This window comes from Stomoxys calcitrans, chromosome 1 (genome assembly GCF_963082655.1).
Source record: "Stomoxys calcitrans chromosome 1, idStoCalc2.1, whole genome shotgun sequence".
NCBI lineage: Eukaryota > Metazoa > Arthropoda > Insecta > Diptera > Muscidae > Stomoxys > Stomoxys calcitrans.
This window is the reverse complement of record NC_081552.1, coordinates 130,172,579-130,192,635: the sequence shown is the minus strand read 5'-3', so window position 1 is coordinate 130,192,635 and position 20,057 is coordinate 130,172,579. Positions and strand designations below refer to the sequence as shown.

The following is a 20,057-nucleotide window of genomic DNA, read 5'->3' as shown; positions in this document are numbered from 1 at the left end:
ATCAGTTTGAGTAATTGGGCAATGGGCATACGCATTTATGGTCCATCACAAATAACTTGGTCCAATCTATGCTGTTTTCATTGAGGAGTAGCCAGCCTCTACTGCCGATGCTCTGTTTTATGTGGTCAAAAGCCATAAACTTCTCATTGTGCGGACGTAAAAGTTCACATTCAATGCACCGACGGAGGTGGATCAACATTGTTTCCAACATAACTCGAGTTCAAAAAAAAAAAAAAAAAAATCTTAACTCGTTGCTCAAAAGCACACTTCTTTCGGCGATCGTTAAAAATTTGTTTAATGACGATATTCATGTCGTTTGTGAATCGCTAATAGTTGTCCCTGAGAACGTAACATATTGAACTTCTTTATAGTTACATCAATGCCAAGTTTAAGGCAGAGAGTCTCAATCGGCAGAGTGGACCTTCTGGCAAAGGCCTGTTGTCCAGTTGCAATTATTCCTTCTTTCCTATGATAACAAGAATGACTTGATGGGTACATACCTTGTAATAGATTGACCGACAGTGAAAAACAAAACACTTGGGTTTGAATTTGAAAAATCTGATATGCATTGGATTTATTTATGTTATAATTGCTAGATAATGAAGAAGTAGTAGGAGGGAAAATTTAAATTAATTATTCCTAGTTTAAACCATCGTATTCTACTGTACATCGTTGATGTGATTGCATCTAAGTCGTCAAAATGTAGTTGATTGGGAAGAACCTCCGTCTCCACCTCAGCTGTGTAGCTATGGACAATCTCACGGATCCTAGAGTAGTAATAAAGTTAGAAGTGAGGTATGATTGAATAAGAGTGCCTTGAAGACTTCACAAGCAGAACAGGATTTGGCGTTCGCGTATAACTACCAGAAGCCTGTGGCATCGTATGATTTGAATGTAGGTATTTGTTAAGTCTTGAAAAACTTTGGTAAAGATATCGTTGGTAAGCGTATGATTGCACATTAACAATTGTGTTACACTGGGTTGATAGCACCATGGTAAACATCACCGGCACCCTGCGATCAACGCTCATGCTTTACAAGTTGAATGGGAGCCCTAGCCTGCTGATTGGCTTCAGAACCAGAGCCAGAAGCTGAAGCGTAGAAACTAGTCTCGGCATCGTTGGAGTCGTCATGGACATTTATTTCCTCTTCGTCGGAATCGGAGTCATTCACCGAAACCGGCTTTGAGATATGTTCACTAGGAGCTGCATTATGATTATCATGGTCTGCAGCAGATAAAGAGGCGGCTACAGCGTATTGTCTTGCCAACCCTAACGCAAATGCCGCTGCAGAGGGTGTGTTGACCAGGGATCGAAATGCACTGTGTTCTCCGCCCATAGAAAGTGTAGGCGATCCCGTTGCTATCGCTGCTGCCAATTGCTGATGCGACTCATTACCCAACACCCCAAAGGAAGCTGAGGACATACTTAGAGTCGGCGATTGGCCTTTAGCCAATTGCTGATGTTGCTGATGATAGTGATTGAGCAGTAAGGCCGCTGCTGCCGATTGTGGATCTGGATGGTGCGTGTGCATAGGTGGTATGTGAGCAGGCAATGTAGTGGGTTGAACCGCTAGGCTGGGCTGTGGACCTTGTGAATGGGAAACATCGGAAATTGGTGGAGCTGTTTGGAGTTGTTGCGTGGCCATTGGCGGTTGATCATTGGGACAAGTCGATGCATTGCTATTGGTGCTAGGGGTAGGAGATGCAGAAGTATGATTGCTGCATGTTTCCAACGATTGCTGAGAGTAGTGAGCTGCTGAAGAATTACTTATGGGACTAGAGCGTCGCTTTAGCAGATTCATACGTTGATGCCGACGCCACTTTGCCCTGCGATTTGAAAACCATACCTAAAACGAAACAAGAAACCAATGGCGGAAATAAATACCGCGACGATGTTTAAGATTCTGCTTGTCTTGTCTTCAAGCCAATTTTTACCATCCTTACCTGTACTCTAGCCTCACTCAATGAAGTACGGCTGGACAAACGTTCTCTAGTGCTTACACAAGGGTAGTGACTTTTATCGAACTCCTTCTCCAACTCTTCAAGCTGATCAGGGGTAAATGTGGTACGATTACGTCGGAATTTGGGTTCGTCGTCATCGTCCAAATAGTCTGAATCAACATGTCGGCTATCATCAGGAGATTCCAGAGTATCATGGCTGCCCGAACTTGGAGAAATTGCTCTGTTTGTGCTGTTGTTAGGAACTGTGGTCGCCGCATGACTCACAGATGGTATCGGCGCCAAAGCAGCTCCCGCACTCATAGCTGGCGACCAAAAATGTGGGCTTGTACCACTTGTAGTAGCGGCTGCCGCAGCAGCAGCAGGATGCCATGAAAATCCTCCATATGGATGTGGAGGATATAAGCCATAGGCCGCAGTACGAGCAAATTCATTTGCTACCCGTTCCGCCGCACGATTTCGCAATATGCGATTGATGGATGACACCGAGGGAGCTGTTGCATTTGTACAAACACCTGCGAAATGGCGAAATGAAGAAAAAAATATATCCATTACTCTGCCTACTTCACGCTTGGAATATTGCCCAAATAGAGGTTGATTCTTTAGAAAAATATATCCGTTCGTCTGACAGTAAATACCATAAATCGTTAAGGCGATCAATGAGCTAATCTTAAATCTCATCAATGACGACGCTTAAGCACAAAACATCACAAAAGGTCAATCGACAAAGGAAACATACGCATCACACACTCGCAAAGTCATAAGTGGGAGGGGGCTAGTCTTTCTCTGTACATTTGCATAACATTAAATGTGGCTGAACGCTTTTTTGCGCGAGTGTGAGTGAGTGATGCTAGTTGGAAGCATCGACCGCGATCAATCACTTTATGAAATGGACAAATAAAAAAAAAACCTAATACACGGATTACAGATTCCGATAAGAAAGATGAAAACTGTTCAAGTGTGTGGGAATATTTTGTTTTTACTTTTTGCTTCTGAAATTGTTAACCCTTTTGTTGTTATTGCCTTAATATATAGCAGTCTTGCCTCTGCCAAGGCAGTCTTATGTGTGAGCTTACCTTCAGATATTAGCCGCTCTCGTATCTCCCAAGCAAATATCGTTGGATTCTCGCGCTTGTATTGTTCGATCTTGGAAACAACGGTTGGGGTCGCAACTTTTGGCTTTGAGCCACCAATTAGGCCAGGTGGACGTAAGGAACCTGCAACAAAGTCAATTATTTCAATTAATCATTGAGTCGTACACATGGATTTACAGTATGCCGAATAATACATGTTAAAGGGCTAAGCGGGGAAGCGAACTATACAACAAACTCTTAAAGTCTGTTTGTCGACGTCGAACGTAGGCGTTCGCTCGGTCTGCAAGCGAAAAAAACTGATACCTGTTTGTGTATCTCATTTTAAACGAAAAATTTTTCGAGCGACAAGTCGAACAAAAACGTAAGCATTCCCATACCAGGATGGATTTATGTATATCGAAACAGTTGTAAAAACGGCGAAGCAAATGTCAAATTCACTCACTCGATAGTTGGCTCTCGAGCGAGAATTTTTTAGTACAAATGGAAAGAAATAAAGAACCTGCTAAGTTCGGCCAGGCCGAATCTTATATACCCTCGACTGTGGTTCGCATTTGTCGAGTTCTTTTCCCGGTGTCTCTTTTTCGGCAAACAAAGGAAAGGATAAAAGAAGAATTGCTATGCTATTGGAGCTATATCAAATTATGGCCCGATTCGGACCATCATGGAATGCATGTTGGAGACCATTGTAGAAGTCATTGTGTAAAATTTCAGCCAAATCGAATAAAAATTACGCTCAAAAAGTAAAATAGGGAGATCGTTTTATAGGGAAGCTGTATTAGGTTTTAGACCGATTCAGACCGTATTTGACACGTATGTTGAAGGTCATGAGAGAAGCCGTTGTACAAAATTTCACCCAGAGCAGATAATAATTGCGCCCTCTAGTTGCCCTAGAAAGTCAAGACCCCAGATCGGTTTATATGACAGCTATAATAGGTTTTGAACGGATTTCAGCCATACTTGGCATAGTTGATGGAAATCAAACGCCTCTTTCAAAATTTCAGCCAAATCGGATAAAAATTGCGCCGTGTAGTGGCTCAAGAAGCCAATATCCCAGATCGGTTTATATGGTAGCTATATCAAAACATGGACCGATATGGCCCATTAACATTCCTAACCGACCCACACCTATAAGAAGTCTTTGTGCATGATTTCAAGCGTCTGGCTTTACTCCTTCGAAAGTTAGCGTGTTTTCGACAGACAGACGGACGGACAGACAAACGGACATGGCTAGATCGACATAAAATGTCATGACGATCAAGAATATATATACTTTATGGGGTCTGAGACGAATATCTCGAGGATTTACAAACAGAATGACGAAATTATTATACCCCATCCTATGGTGGAGGGTATAAAAACACAATTTTTAGCTTTCATAAACTTAGAAAACCACCACGGATTCCGAAAAATTCGATTTCGAGCGATTGTCGTTTGTACGTCTGGACTTTTGTTCATTGTCAACAAACAGGCTATTTAACAAATAGATTCATGCTTATTGCATATTTGTCCATGAACTATCCGTTAAAAACAGTGGCACATTTCTCACATAGCAACGAGTGCATAACTTATTATCCTTAGATATTCTAGCTGTTAAAATATAACGAGTTACCAACAGGAATACCATCTGTGTTACCGGTAAAAGAACCTTCGATGACGCCAATAATAGACACTTATTGGAAAGAATAGAAAAGGTATTTTAAACCCCTGGTATTCAGGCGTTAACGCATTTCGTAAACATAAGTGTATGATTTAATAAAGATTAGTTCATGTTCTTTACTCTTTACGTTAGACGAAATTCGTTAAAGGTGACATAATGAGCAATTTTCCTTTAACGAATAAGAAATTTACTAGCAAATTGAGAATTGAGTTGATAACAACTCCATTAAGGAACTGTAGGTTACTTCTATTGATTTCCACCAGTAATTTTTTAATCTAAAAAGATCTCAAAGACTTCCTAAAATTCGAACACTAGATATGTCAACATAACTCTAATATCCAACTATGATCCCATCTAAACCATATTTGTTAATTCAATCAAATTAATCCTACAATTTTAGCTAAATCGAATAAAATCAATACTCTTACGTTCGGAATATTTGGCAGCTACATATGTCCGCATATAGTCCGATTTAAACAAAATTTAAAAGGGTTATCGAGGGTTGTTTTCCATTTACCAAATTTCGGCGAAATCGGACGAAAGATGTGTTTTTCCCAAACTCTAAATGATATATATATAGAGATCGGTCTCTGCAGGGCTCCGATAGATAGATAGAGTTAACCTCTATTTTAAATGAAAAATTTTCCTAGGTGCCCTGGTTCAAGAACTACAGGATGTATCGTGTATTCAATATTGGGTAACGGTGTTAAATTTAAATAAAGGGTGATTTTTTTGAGGTTAGGATTTTTATGCATTAGTATTTGACAGATCACGTGGGATTTCAGACATGGTGTCAAAGAGAAAGATGCTCAGTATGCTTTGACATTTCATCATGAATAGACTTACTAACGAGCAACGCTTGCAAATCATTGAATTTTATTACCAAAATCAGTGTTCGGTTCGAAATGTGTTCATTCACCGTAACGTTGCGTCCAACAGCATCTTTGAAAAAATACGGTCCAATGATTCCACCAGCGTACAAACCACACCAAACAGTGCATTTTTCGGGATGCATGGGCAGTTCTTGAACGGCTTCTGGTTGCTCTTCACTCCAAATGCGGCAATTTTGCTTATTTACGTAGCCATTCAACCAGAAATGAGCCTCATCGCTGAACAAAATTTGTCAAAATTTGAACACATTTCGAACCGAACACTGATTTTGGTAATAAAATTCAATGATTTGCAAGCGTTGCTCGTTAGTAAGTCTATTCATGATGAAATGTCAAAGCATACTGAGCATCTTTCTCTTTGACACCATGTCTGAAATCCCACGTGATCTGTCAAATACTAATGCATGAAAATCCTAACCTCAAAAAAATCACCCTTTACAACTAGCTGACCCGGGCCCGCTCCGCTGCGCCTTCTTTTATTTTCCATGGAACAAAAATTTCCTAGGAATACTTATTTTCGACAACTAAAGATCTTTTAGTGAAATACCAACGAAAATAGTATATCGCTAGACTAACATATGATCTTTATCCCATATGATCTTTATTGGTGTACGAATTTAAGTTTGGATGTAAGGTTTACTCCATTCTTAAAATACTTCATTTCAGACCGATATTCTCATGATGTTCGATTTAGGGGTGTTTTCGGGGGAGAGGTGGTCTCCCAGACACTTGGCCCTGAAAAAATATCAGCATCGTGCTCTTATCTCAAATACCATTTATTTAAACCCAATTGGCTGAAGAGGAGCTTACAGAATGAGGCGTCCCCCAAACACATGGCCCCAAATTAGGTTATCAAATTCGTTTTCTAATCTCAAATATCTTTCATTTGAGCCACATATGCATGTGCACATAGGCATGGTCGAAAAAATGTTTCCCTATGGGGGTGTTTTGGGAAAGGGGTGATGCCCTAAATACATGGTCCTACATTTGAATATCAAATTTCCAAATACCTTCATTTCAGCCCCATATTGCGATGGTCACTAAAAAATTGCTTTTTGTGGGGTATTTTGGGAAATGCCAGAAAATTGGGCACGAAAATGGGTATCAATTCTTGCTCTACCTCCCAATACCTTTCATTTAAGCCCCACATTGTCATGGTCCGTAAATATGCCCGATTAAGGGGTGTTTTGGGAAGTGGGGTGGTCCCCCAAATTTTAAGTCCTGAAAATTTATCAGCAACGTGCTCTATTCTCATATATCAATATATCATTTATTTGAACTCCATATTGCCATTCCCCTCAAAATTGGATATCAAATTCGTTTTCTAATCTCATTTAAACTCCTTATTGCAAAAGTCAGCTAATATGTCCGGTTTGCGGTATTGGCTATAAAAACTATGAATATTTAGTTCCACTCTTTTTAAGACCCAAATTGTATTGGTGAGCAAATACGTCCTATTTGGGGGTTGTTTTGGTAGTGGGACGTCCGCTAGACAGATGGCCCCTAATATTGATATCAGATACGTGGTCTACTCCTACATACCTTCAATTTGAGCCCCATGACCGGCTTGGGGGGTGTTTTGAGGGATGGGCGGCCACTCAGTGAGTTGGCCTTGAAAATATATACCGGATTCGAGTTTCACTTTAAAAACCCTTTTACTTGAGCCTCATATTGCAATAGTCAGCAAATACTTCCTATTTGGATGGTGTTGTGGGGGTGGGGTGGCCCCATAGACACTTTTCCCGAATATTGATATCAAGTTCGTGCTTAACTCCCAAAGACCTTTCATTTGAGCCCCATATTGCTATGGTCGTAAATTTGTCCCCTTTGGGAGATGTCTTTGGTGAGAGGCGGCCCCCCAAACACTTGGTCGCATATTAGGATGTCAGATTCGTATTCTGCATTCAAATACCTTTTATTTAAGCTCCATTTTCCCATGGTCAGTAAATAAGTCCTGTTTGGGGGTGTTTTGGGATATTAGATATATATATAGATAAACAGTCCCATATTGCCATGGTCGGTAAATATGTCCGATTTAGGGGTGTTATCGGGCTTGGGGTGGTCCCTCTAGCACTTGGTCCGACAATTGGATATCAGATACGTCTTTTTATTTGAGTCCCATATTGTCGTGATTGGTCTAAGTATATGTTTAGTAGGTTTTAGGGTGGGGCAGCCGCCCTAGGTACCCCATCCGAAATTTGGATACCAAATTTTTATTTTTAGGGTACTATATGCGAGCACACAAAATTTCGCTTAAATCGCACTACCCATCTCCGAGATCTGGCGTTTCTGAAAATTATGGTAAGGGGGAGGGTCAGTCCCCCCTTCAGATATCAGAAAATGTAGTACCCTATTTTCACCACGGGGTCAATATGAACCATCTGTGAAAATTTCAAGAAAATCGGTTCAGCCGTTTCTGAGTCTATAAGGAACACACAAACAAACAAACTCAAATTGATTTTATATATAAGATTTAATTTATTTGTTTCTTTTCAATTGCCGATTATTATTATACCCTACACCACTACTGTTGTACAGGGTATTATAACTTAGTGAATTAGTTTGTAACACCCAAAAGGAAGAGAGATAGACCCATTGATAAGTATACCGATCGTCTCAGAATCATTTTCTGATTCGATGTAGCTATGTCCGTCTGTCTGTCTGTCTGTCTGTATGTATGTCTGTCCGTCTGTCCATGTTAATTTGTGTACAAACTACAGGTCGCAACTTTCAGCCGATCGTCTTCAAATTTGGTATGGGCATGTTTTTCGGCCTAGAGACGAAGCATATTGAAATTGGAAAAAAATCGGTTCAGATTTGGACCATATATATTAAGTTGCCCAAAAAGTAAATGCGGATTTATCATATAGTCGGCGTTAAAAAATTTTTTCACAGCTTGTGACATTGCATTCTTTCTTCTGTCAGTTATCAGCTGCTACTTTTAGCTTGCTTTAGAAAAAAAGTGTAAAAAAAGTATACTTGAATAAAGTTCATTTTAAGTTTTATTAAAAATGCATTTACTTTCTTTAAAAAAATCCGCAATTACTTTTTGGGCAACCCAATATGTTCGTTCGATTTGCAGTATAATGCAATAAAATAGTCATTTATAAACAGTTTCTCTCGAAATTTGGCAGGAAGGATTTTCTAACGACTCTCGATATTACTGGTAAATTTCATAGAAATCGGTTCAGATTTGGATATAGCTCCCATATATATGTTCGTCCGATTTGCAGTAATACAGCAGTAAAATTGTCATTTGTTGAGCGATTCTTTTGAAATTTGTTGGAAAGGATTTTCTTCTAACTCCCAACACTACTGGTGAATTTGATAAAAATCGGTTCAGATTTGGATGTAGCTCCCATATATATTTTCCTCAGATTTGGAGTAATACAGCAATAGAATGGTAATTTGTCAACCGATTTCATAGAAATCTGTTCATATATATAATTTTGTACGACGCTTCCTCGACGAATTCCACAATATCCATAAGGTTTGGTCGAAATCGGTTCAGATTTAGATATAGCTCCCATGTATTTGTTCGTCAGATTTTGGATATTTTGTTGCCATTTGTCAACCGTAGTTATAACATTTTGAACATATTTGCTTCGCTCGAAATTTGATGCAGGAATTTTAATAATCTATCTGGTTACATCCACCAAGGTCCATCTAATTTTAGATGGAGCCCTCCCTTTTGTGTTTATAGGGTAGGTGTAGGGTATTATAAAGTCGGAACCGCCCGACTTTTGCCTTTCCTCACTGCTTTTATTATTTATATATGTATGGTAGGAAACAAAACAATTTTTTTGAGTATTGGAGTAGCAGTGCATATCGCATTTGCTGCATTCACAGCTTGGCAACCCAGTGTTGCATAATATATCTGCTCCTTTTTCCCCATTCTGGTCGATGATTATTACCATCAAATCGTATGGATTTTGCAGGCTCTTCACCAGTACACTATGGAAACTATTTTAGGCCACCGTAGCGCAGAGGTTACCGGTACGCCTATTACGCTGAACGCCTGCGCTCGAACCCTGGCGAGACCAACGAAAACAAGTAAAAGCGTGCTAAGTTCGGCCGGGCCGAATCTTATATACCCTTCACCATGGATCGCATTTGTCGAGTTCTTTTCCCGGCATCTCTTCTTAGGCAAAAAAGGATATAAGAAAAGAGTTGCTCTGCTATTAACACGATATCAAGATATGGTCCGGTTCGGACCACAATTAAATTATATGTTGGAGACCTGTGTAAAATTTCAGCCAATTCGTATAAGAATTGCGCCCATTGGGGCTCACGAAGTAAAATAGAGAGAACGATTTATATGGGACCTGTATCGGGCTATAGACCGATTCAGACCATAATAAACACGTTTATTGATGGTCATGAGAGGATCCATCGTACAAAATTTCAGGCATATCGGATAATAATTGCGACCTCTAGGGGTCAAGAAGTCAAGATCCCAGATCGGTTTATATGGCAGCTATATCAGGTTATGAACCGATTTGAACCTTATTTGACACAGTTGTTGAAAGTAAAAATAAAATACGTCATGCAAAATTTCAGCCAAATCGGATAGGAATTGCGCCCTCTAGAAGCTCAAGAAGTCAAATCCCCAGATCTGTTTATATGACAGCTATATCAGGTTATGGACCGATTTCAACCATACTTGGCACAGTTGTTGGATATCATAACGAAATACTTCGTGCAAAAATTCATTCAAATCGGATAAGAATTGTGCCCTCTAGAGGCTCAAGAAGTCAAGACCCAAGATCGGTTTATATGGCAGCTATATCAGGTTCTTTACCGATTCGAACTATACTTGGCACAGTTATTGGGTATCATAACAAAACACGTCGTGCGAAATTCCATTCCAATCGGATAAGAATTGCGCCCTCTAGAGGGTCAAGAAGTCAAGACCGAAGATCGGTTTATATGGCAGCTATATCAGGTTATGGACCGATTTGAACCATACATGGCACTGTTGTTGGATATAATAACAAAACACGTCGTGCAAAATTTCATTTCAATCGGATAAGAATTGCGCACTCTAGAAGTCAAGACCCAAGATCGGTTTATATGGCAGCTATATCAGGTTATTGACCGATTTGAACTATACCTGGCACAGTTGTTGGATATCATAGCAAAACACGTCATGCAAAATTTCATCCCAATCGGATAAGAATTGCGCACTCTAGAGGCTCAAGAAGTCAAGACCCAAGGTCGGTTTATATGGCAGCTATATCAAAACATGGACCGATATGGCCCATTTACAATACCAACCGACCTACACTAATAAGAAGTATATGTGCAAAATTTCAAGCGGCTAGCTTTACTCCTTCGGAAGTTAGCGTGCTTTCGACAGACAGACGGACGGACGGACGGACAGACGGACGGACATGGCTAGATCGACATAAAATGTCACGAAGATAAAGAATATATATACTTTATGGGGTCTCAGACGAATATTTCGAGTAGTTACAAACAGAATGACGAAATTAGTATACCCCCCATCTTATGGTGGAGGGTATAACAAACAAAAAAAATAGAGAGTTAAGTTCTGCCAGGCCGAACCTTATGTACATTTCATCTTGAGAAGCATTTTACACGTTCTTTGAATGACTTTTCCGAATATATAGGAGATACATCTACCGATGGACAGTATTTGTTATGGCTATAAGAAGTCATACAATAATACCACGTTTAAAATTGCAGCAAAATAATTGCGCCCCCAAGAGGCTCAAGAAGTCAAAACGAGCGATCGGTTTATATGGGAGCTTTATCAGATTATAAAACTATTTGGACCATACTCTCCACTTAAATTACGCACTCTAGAGACTCAAGAAGTAAAGATCCGATATCTGTATATATGGCAGCTATATCAGGTTAAGAACTGAATTTGACCATTATAGGTACGGTTGCTGGATGTCAAAACAAAACACCTCATGCAAATTTTCAGCCAAATCGGATAAGAAATGCGCCCTCTAAAGGCTCAAGAAGTTTTAATTTTTCATTAGTTTTTATACCCACCACCGTTTGCAACACATCGAAATATCCATTTCCGACCCTAAAGTATATATATTCTTGATCAGCGTAAAACTACTATCTAGCCATGTCCGTCCGTCTGTCTGTTGAAATCACGCTACAGTCTTTAAAAATAGAGATATTGAGCTGAAATTTTGCACAGATTCTTTTTCTGTCCATAAGCAGGTTAAGTTCGAAGATGGGCTATATCGGACTATATCTTCATATAGACCGATCCGCCGATTTAGGGTCTTAGGCCCATAAAGGCGCATTTATTACCCGTTTTCGCCGAAATTTGGGACAGTGAGTTGTATTAGGCCCTTCGATATCTTCCTTCCATTTGGCTCAGATCGGTTCAAATTTGGATATAGCAGCCATATAGACCGATCTCTCGATTTAAGGCTTTGAGCCCATAAAAGGCGCATTTATTGTCCAATTTTTCTGAAATTTGGGACAGCGAGTTTTGTTGGGCCCTTCAACATTCTTCTTCTTTAACTTGGCTCAGATCGGTTCAGATTTGGATATAGCCGCCATATAGAACGATCTCCTGATTTAAGGTATTGGACCCATAAAAAGCGCATTTATTGTCAGATTTCGCTGAAGTTTGAGAAAGTGAGGTGCAACAACTTTTTTCAATTTGGCCCAAATCAGTCCAGATTTGGATATAGCTGCCATATAGACCGATCTCTCGATTTAAAGTCTTTGCCCCATAAAAGGCACATTTGTAATCCGTTTTCGCTGATATTTGACACAGTGACTTATGTTAGGCTTTTCGACATTCGTCCCGTATATGGTTCAGATCGGTCTATATTTGGATATGGCTACCAAAACGACCAATATTTTCTTCTACAAAATTGAACAATTACTTGTACTTATTAGGCCACTCAATATTCGTGTCAAATGTGGTCCAAATCGGACCATATTTTGATAAAGGGTATAAATTATGCCTTTTTTACCGGCTTAAGACGAAAGGCGGTTTAAATATATACTCGAAGTGGTGGGTATCTAAAGTTCGGCCCGGCCGAACTTAACGCCTTTTTACTTGTTTGAATTATCTATTTACGTCTCTTTCTTATGTTACTGAACTTGGTTTTAGGATGTATTAATTAATTCTATTTATGTTTTTAACACTTTGTCAACTTTGCTCTCGGGATAATAGCTACTAACTGAACACGTGCATTGCTGACCACTAACTTATCAGCTGTAAGATTAAACAACACATTAGGCTATATTTTTGCGAAAGAATCAAAGAAAAATATGAAAAATGGCGGTACTTAGATGCTCATAAACACAATGTTGCACATACACTCATAGAAAAAAGTGTGCTGCAAGAAGCAAACACTGTCTGCTGAATATTAGTATTCAGTATTTGCTGCTACTGTAGCAGTAGTTCTACTTTTACAACAGTAGTACTGCAATTTTAGAGTAGCATGCTTACTTCTGAAGTTTGCTGAAAATGACTGTTGCTTTATTGTGAAGGGGATGTTGGAAGAAAATATAGAACACATATGTAAATGTGTGTCTCAGTGGATGCTCATAATCGCCACTAAATGTATACCTTTATCTTTAAAGTTACATATTGGGTTGCCCAAAAAGTAATTGCGGTTTTTTCATATAGTCGGCGTTGACAATTTTTTTCACAGCTTGTGACTCTGTAATTGCATTCTTTCTTCTGTCAGTTATCAGCTGTTACTTTTAGCTTGCTTTAGAAAAAAGTGTAAAAAAGTATATTTGACTAAAGTTCATTCTAAGTTTTATTAAAAATGCATTTACTTTCTTTTAAAAAATCCGCAATTACTTTTTGGGCAACCCAATACAATAGGCCATGTCAGTCATGTGCACATTAGTAGAGCAATAACAAAAAATGCGAGATAGCTCAGCCCCATTTCGAAATTCTTTACAGTATTTTTCCACAAATTAAAAATATCTCTTCCAACAAAATTTCAAAAAAAAAATTCTCCAAACTGCCTAAAGTAATCAGAGAAAGTGCCAGGCAACCATAAAAAGCACATTTTTTTCAGCAGACTTGTGTATTCGAAACCGCTTATTTTGTTAGTTGAAATAGCAGTAAGAAATATTTACTAATACAGCAGCCCTATGTTCGCTGAAACAGCAGTAATGTCTGCTTTCCCATTTTCAGCAGACAAAAACCACTGTTTTAGCAATCATTTTTGCTATTTTGAAAAACAAATTTGGTTGAGTGTACGCAACATTGGGCATGAGAAGGTTACGTTGAAATACATTGCATTTGCTAAAAAAAAAAACTTACATTAGAGAAATATGTCCCTAGTGATATAAGGAGTTCACCGTAGCGCAGAGGTCAGCATGTCCGTCTACGACGCTGAGCGCCTGGGTTCGAATCCTGGCGAAACTATCAGAAAAAATTTTCAGCGGTGGTTTTCCTCTCCCAATGCTGGCAACATTTGTGAGGTACTTACTATGCCATGTAAAACTTCTCTTCAAAGAGGTGTAGCACTGCGGCACGCCGTTCGAATTCAGCTGTAAAAAGGAGGCCCCTTATCATTGAGCTTAAACTTAAATCGGACTGCACACATTGATATGTGAGAAGTTTGCTCCCGTTCCTTAGTGGAATGTTCTTGGGCAAAATTTGTATTTTGGTATAAGGATTAAGACTACCAGTAACGCCCTATACGTTTAATTTTAACAACCGTCACAAATAAAGCACTGATTTTTGGAAAGGTTATGAAATTGAAGGTGGAAAAATCCTTTGAAAAAATTTACATAATGTTTTATGTCAAAACTTATTACGAGCGCTGTTATATAAGTTTTTGGTCTAGTTTCTTGCAATTTGGCATTTTTATTGTAAAGTTTGACGTTTTCTTGCATTATGGTACGCAGAACGTTTTGCCACAGGACCATCATTTGTGTTGTTTACAGGACTTGAAAAAATTAATTTGATAAAAAAAATGCAACCATTTTTCACAACTTTCGACTTGGATTATCACGACAGGAGTGTATTAATGAACATAAATCTTTACATGGCTTTGAAGCAACATCCTACAGCACCGTGAAAAACTATTGTAGTTTAATAAATTCAGTCGTGGTCGACGTTTCTCAAAGTCTAATTCCTTGAAGGTCGCTAATGTTAATTAACGATGCTCCGATGTTCCAGAGAACATTGATGTCGCGCCTGAACTTATATTGCAACTTTAGTTAACCTATAATGCAAGATCGTCATGCGACATACCGTGAGATAGAGGCATCCTTGAGCATTTCTTCCACTATCATACATTCGATATTGCTTTCAGAACTTTTGAACTTATTTTTAAACTGACGCATACTGCATCACAGTCGAAAAACAAATGCCTCCGTAAATCGCAAAATACGAAGCCAATATCGGCAAAAGTTTCAAAAAATTAAAATTCGAATATCGCCGAAATCAGTGGAAATATTGTAAGCTCTTGAGTATCGAACCACAAACCGAGGTGACCAAATTTAGGGCCCTGCTAAGAGGCACCCGGACCACCTAGGACCTTGAAGGTTTGCGCATAATCTTAATACACCTCAAATGGCATATTTTTTACTACGATTCGATTCCATCTCACTGTGCATCGTCTCAAACCAGCTCCTTTTTAGCCAACCAAAACGCCATACAGCCCTAACTGGCACTCAATAACCTTTTATATTCCCGCACATTAAGAAAAGCAAGTAAAAGCATGCTACGATCGGCCGGGCCGAATCTTACATACCCTCCACCTTTTTAATATTTCTATATGAGCAACCACGTCCAAAATTTCAGGCAAATCAAATAAAAATTGAGCCCTCCAGTCGCTCAGAGTGTCAAATTGTGAGATCAGTTTATGTGGCAGCTATATCAGGTTATGAACCGATTTGAACCATACATTGCACAGTTGTTGAAAGTTACACCAAAATACCACGTGCCAAATTTCAGCCAAATCGGATAAGAATTGCGCTCTCTAATAAGTATTTGTGCAAACTTTCAAGCGCCTAGCTTTACTCTTTCGAAAGTTGGCGTGCTTTCGACAGACAGATGGACGGACAGTCGGATATGGCTAGATCGACTTAATGACGATCAAGAATATATTCACTTAGACGAATATTTCGAGGTGTAACAAACGAAATGACGAAGTTAGTATACCCACATCCTATGGTGGATGGTATAAACATTGTGGTGAATGATTTTTGTCGCCAGAAAATACTGTCGAAGCGTTCAATCACAATGTTCTGGAGGTGTCTCAATCGGAGTGCAAAAAGTGTTTCGACAATTGGCTTAAGCGCATGCAGAAGGGTATAGAAAGTGTTGGAGGATACTATGAAAAATAATAAAACCATTTTAGACGATACAAAAATGCATTTGCATTATTAGGCCCTCGAGGGTAAGAGGTTCTCGCATCAACAATTTGTAGGCAATGATGAGATAGGCGAAAGACCTGCAAATTTCGCTCATTGTAAAGGTAACGCCCCTTATAATAGTTCAATGGCCGTTGCACTAACCATGCTGACAATACCTTTAATATAAATCCATGATTAGATATAGGGAATACAACAGTACAAAGATCATAATAAGATAGGTTAAATACTAACAAGTAAAAGCGTGTTAAGTTCGACCGGGCCGAATCTTATACACCCTCCACCATGGATCGCATTTGTCGAGCTCTTGCCACGGTATCTCTTTTAAGGCAAACAAAGGGTAAAAGAAAAGAATTGCTATGTTATTGGAACAATATCAAGTTATGGTTCATTTCGGACCATAATTGTATTCAGTTCAATTGGAGACCATAGTAGAAGTCATGCAATATTTCAGGCGTGGTCCTCATCGCTCCACCTATGCCAAGACAACATGTTCCCTGAACCTGTTGTATGGTCCTTATGTTGCACTTTTTCTCCATAGCAGTCCACCAAATTACTGAAGCGTAAGTAAGTATTGGTCGAATCCAGCTCCTATAGAGCCAGTGGACTATCCTCAGATTCAGGCCCCATTTTGAGCCTACTGCCCGCCTTCATAGTGCCCAACATCTGTGAGCCTTCTCAGTACGCTCCTAAATGTGACACTTCCTATCCAAGATCACACCTAATATTTGACCTTGTCAGATATCGAAATCGTCTTACTGAGGAAACGTGGTGCGGTAAATTCACCCACCTTCGTCTTCCTCGTGAACAGGCATATTTCAGTCTTCTCTGAGTTAACATTAGACCTCTGGGTCTAGCCCAGTCATATGCAATATGCAAGACCCTTTCGTCCATTCTGCATAGCTCGTTCGGATCCTTACCTCTTAGAGGTCTTATAACATCGTCTGCGTAGACGGGTTCAAATCCCTCCTCAGTCAGCATCTGTAATAGGTCATTTATTGTGGTCATCCATAGGAGTGGCGATAAAATGCCCCCCTGTGGCGTGCCCTGTACCACTTTCTCCCTTATATTTACGCCACACAATTTATCCACCTGTTTCTTAGCATATGGTATATCCAGTCTCTAAGGATCGGGCCCACACGGTACTGGTCTAAGGATTGGATCAGTGTGTCGGTCCGCACATTGTTAAAACCCCCTCGATGTCAATGCATACCGCCAGTGTGCACGTTTTGGCATCGAAGGATTCTTCTATTTTATGCACAACCTATTTATATATATAAAAAAAATAAAAAATATATATATATATATTGGGTTGCCCAAAAAGTAATTGCGGATTTTTCATATAGTCGGCGTTGACAATTTTTTTCACAGCTTGTGACTCTGTAATTGCATTCTTTCTTCTTTCAGTTATCAGCTGTTACTTTTAGCTTGCTTTAGAAAAAAAGTGTAAAAAAGTATATTTGATTAAAGTTCATTCTAAGTTTTATTAAAAATGCATTTACTTTCTTTTAAAGAAATCCGCAATTGCTTTTTGGGCAACCCAATATATTACCGACAAATACTTTTTGGGCAACCCAATATATACCCTCCACAATGGATCGCATTTTCCAAATTCTTTGCCCGGTACCTCTTTATAGGCAAACAAACGATAATGAATAAGAAATACCATGGTATAGGAGCCATATCAGGTTATAGACCGATTCAAACTACACTTGGTTTGTATGCTGGAGACCACAGTAGGAGTCATTGTGCAAAATTTCAGCCGAATCGAAAAAGAATTTCTCCCCATAGAGGCTCATGAAGTAATATCGGGAAGTCGAGAGCTATATATGGTTATGGACATATTCAAATCAAATTTAGTACGCACATTAAAGGCCATAGGAAAATATGTTATACAAAATGTCAACCAAATCGGATAAGATCGGTTTATATGGGGGCTATACCAGGCTATGAACCGATTTAAACCATACTTGGCATAATAGTCGAAACAAAACACCTCATGCTAAATTTAAGCCTAATTGAATAAGAATTACACCCTCTATGGCTCAAGAATTCAAGATCCAAATTCGGGTTATACGGCAGCTATATCAAAACATGGACCGATATGACCCATTTGCAATCCCAAACGACCCAAATTACAAAAAAGTATTTTTGAAAAATTTTAAGCACCTAGTTTTTTATACCCTCCACCATAGAAGGAGGGTACAAAAAAAGGAGGCATCGTAGGCGTAGCTCCTAAAGGGTTAACAACAAACAAAGTGGTGGACTGCGATGAAGAAATAAAGATAATCATCAGGCTCGGGGAACATGTTATTATGGCAAAGGCAGTGCGATGGAACCACGCCCACTAGGGCAATGCAGACTATTCTAGATATTCGACCCATTGATATAGAGATTATGAGTGAGGCAGCCACTGAGGCTATGAGATTTAAGGCGTTGGGTGAATGAATAGAAGATAGGTGCAACTCACATCATCGCAGTATAGGAATAAGAGACGAGTGCGGACACTACTTTCATCAGCACCGTCTTAGATTGACGGTACTATGGCATTGCCATCTGGAAGTTCAAATTTAGAGGACAGAGTGAGCCTGGGGATCTACATAGAGACTTTGATTTTTTTTTTTCGACTGCCTGACCATAATACGGTCCTGCAGGCGGAGATCCGAGCAATCATTTAATGCATAATGTGGTGTTAACTCGTAGACGGTAAACTGGACATAAGCCAATAACAACCTGGACGGTAAGGTCACGAACAGCCTTGGAGTGTAAGAAGGAGCTCAACGCCTTTTCTAAGGATGGCACGTTCCACATCGTTTGGGTGCCGGGCCAAAGAGGATTAAAGAGGAATGATAGACAAATTGGCCATGAACGCCAGAGGACTGCCGTCAATAAACTTGATTAGCCCGAAGCCTTACGGGGCGACGCAGTCCGAGTTTTGCTGCGAACAGACGCCAGAACTTAGTTGGGGACACAGTTCGAGGCATGAACCGGCTTAGAGGCTTTGTATGTGGTTCAATTATGGACTTTGTTATCAGCATGGTATTCCTGACTTGGAATTTTTCTAGGCTACTTTTGAGTATTTAGAGCGCAAAAATACGGACGATCCCTTCTGAATATCACTAAGTAATTCCGGGTACCAGATATTACGACCAGGAGTGGGGAGTTGGCTCGACTCCGACTCCAGGAAAATTGCTCGACTCCAACTCCGGAGTCCACTACGAGCTCTTAAAAATGCTATGTTTTTATACCCACATCATAGAATGGGGGTATGCAAATCTAGCCATTTCGTTTGTAGCACGAAAAATGTATCTGTGACCTAACAAAGTATATATATTCTCAATCGTCTCAACCGTTCGTTCACCAGATAGCCGAAATCACGATAGCGTCCAAACGAATGACGCTATCGTGATGCAGGTCGTTGGCCAGTGCAAATGGGCCAGATTGGTTTTAGTTTATAATACAAAAATAAATTGTAAATACCTAAAAATTATTTCCCACTACGCTTCTGGGTATGGACTTCCAAACTCTTCAACAACTGAGCGTATTCAAAAAACGGGTGCAAGCTTTTAATATTTTTATAACCACCACCATAAGATGGGGTATACTAATTTCTCATTCCGTTTGTAAAACCTCGGAATATTCTTCTAAGACCCCATAAAGTATATACATGTTATTTAGAGTCGATCAAGTCGAAAGCACGCTAGATTTGGAAGGAGTAAAATATCTGTGCATGTTTAAATATATCTCCCATATAAGACGACCTCCCGATTATGCTTCTTGAACCTCCATATATCGCACATTTTTTTCGATTTGACTGAAATTTGCACAATGAAATACTGGGGAATTTGATAGAAATAAGTTTAGAGTTAGATGTAGCTCCCATATATATGTATCGTCTGATTCTCATTTCCAGAGCCTTTGCAAGTGCATTTAACCAATACTCACAACATTTGGCTCAAAAGTTCCTTTTAGGCTTCTTACATAAACAGAGTTTAATGGGAATCGGTTTGGACTAAGATATAGCTCCTGTATATATTTTCATCCGATTTTACCTAATACTGCAATGTTTTGGTTATTTCATTACCGATCCTCACGAAATTATGCATG

General features: G+C 39.4%; 1 protein-coding gene across 1 annotated transcript in view; it reads right to left on the bottom strand.

The window, feature by feature from the left end:
* Nucleotides 1-542: 542 nt before the first annotated feature.
* Nucleotides 543-20,057, bottom strand: part of LOC106092836 (paired box protein Pax-6) — a 69,352-nt gene continuing 49,837 nt past the window's right edge. The window contains exons 3-5 of the mRNA XM_059360511.1: nucleotides 3,036-3,176; nucleotides 1,945-2,474; nucleotides 543-1,847 (exon numbers count right to left, since the gene is read on the bottom strand). Of these exons, the coding sequence (XP_059216494.1) occupies nucleotides 1,020-1,847; nucleotides 1,945-2,474; nucleotides 3,036-3,176 (1,499 nt within the window). The 3' untranslated portion in view covers nucleotides 543-1,019. The remainder of the gene's footprint in view (nucleotides 1,848-1,944; nucleotides 2,475-3,035; nucleotides 3,177-20,057) is intronic.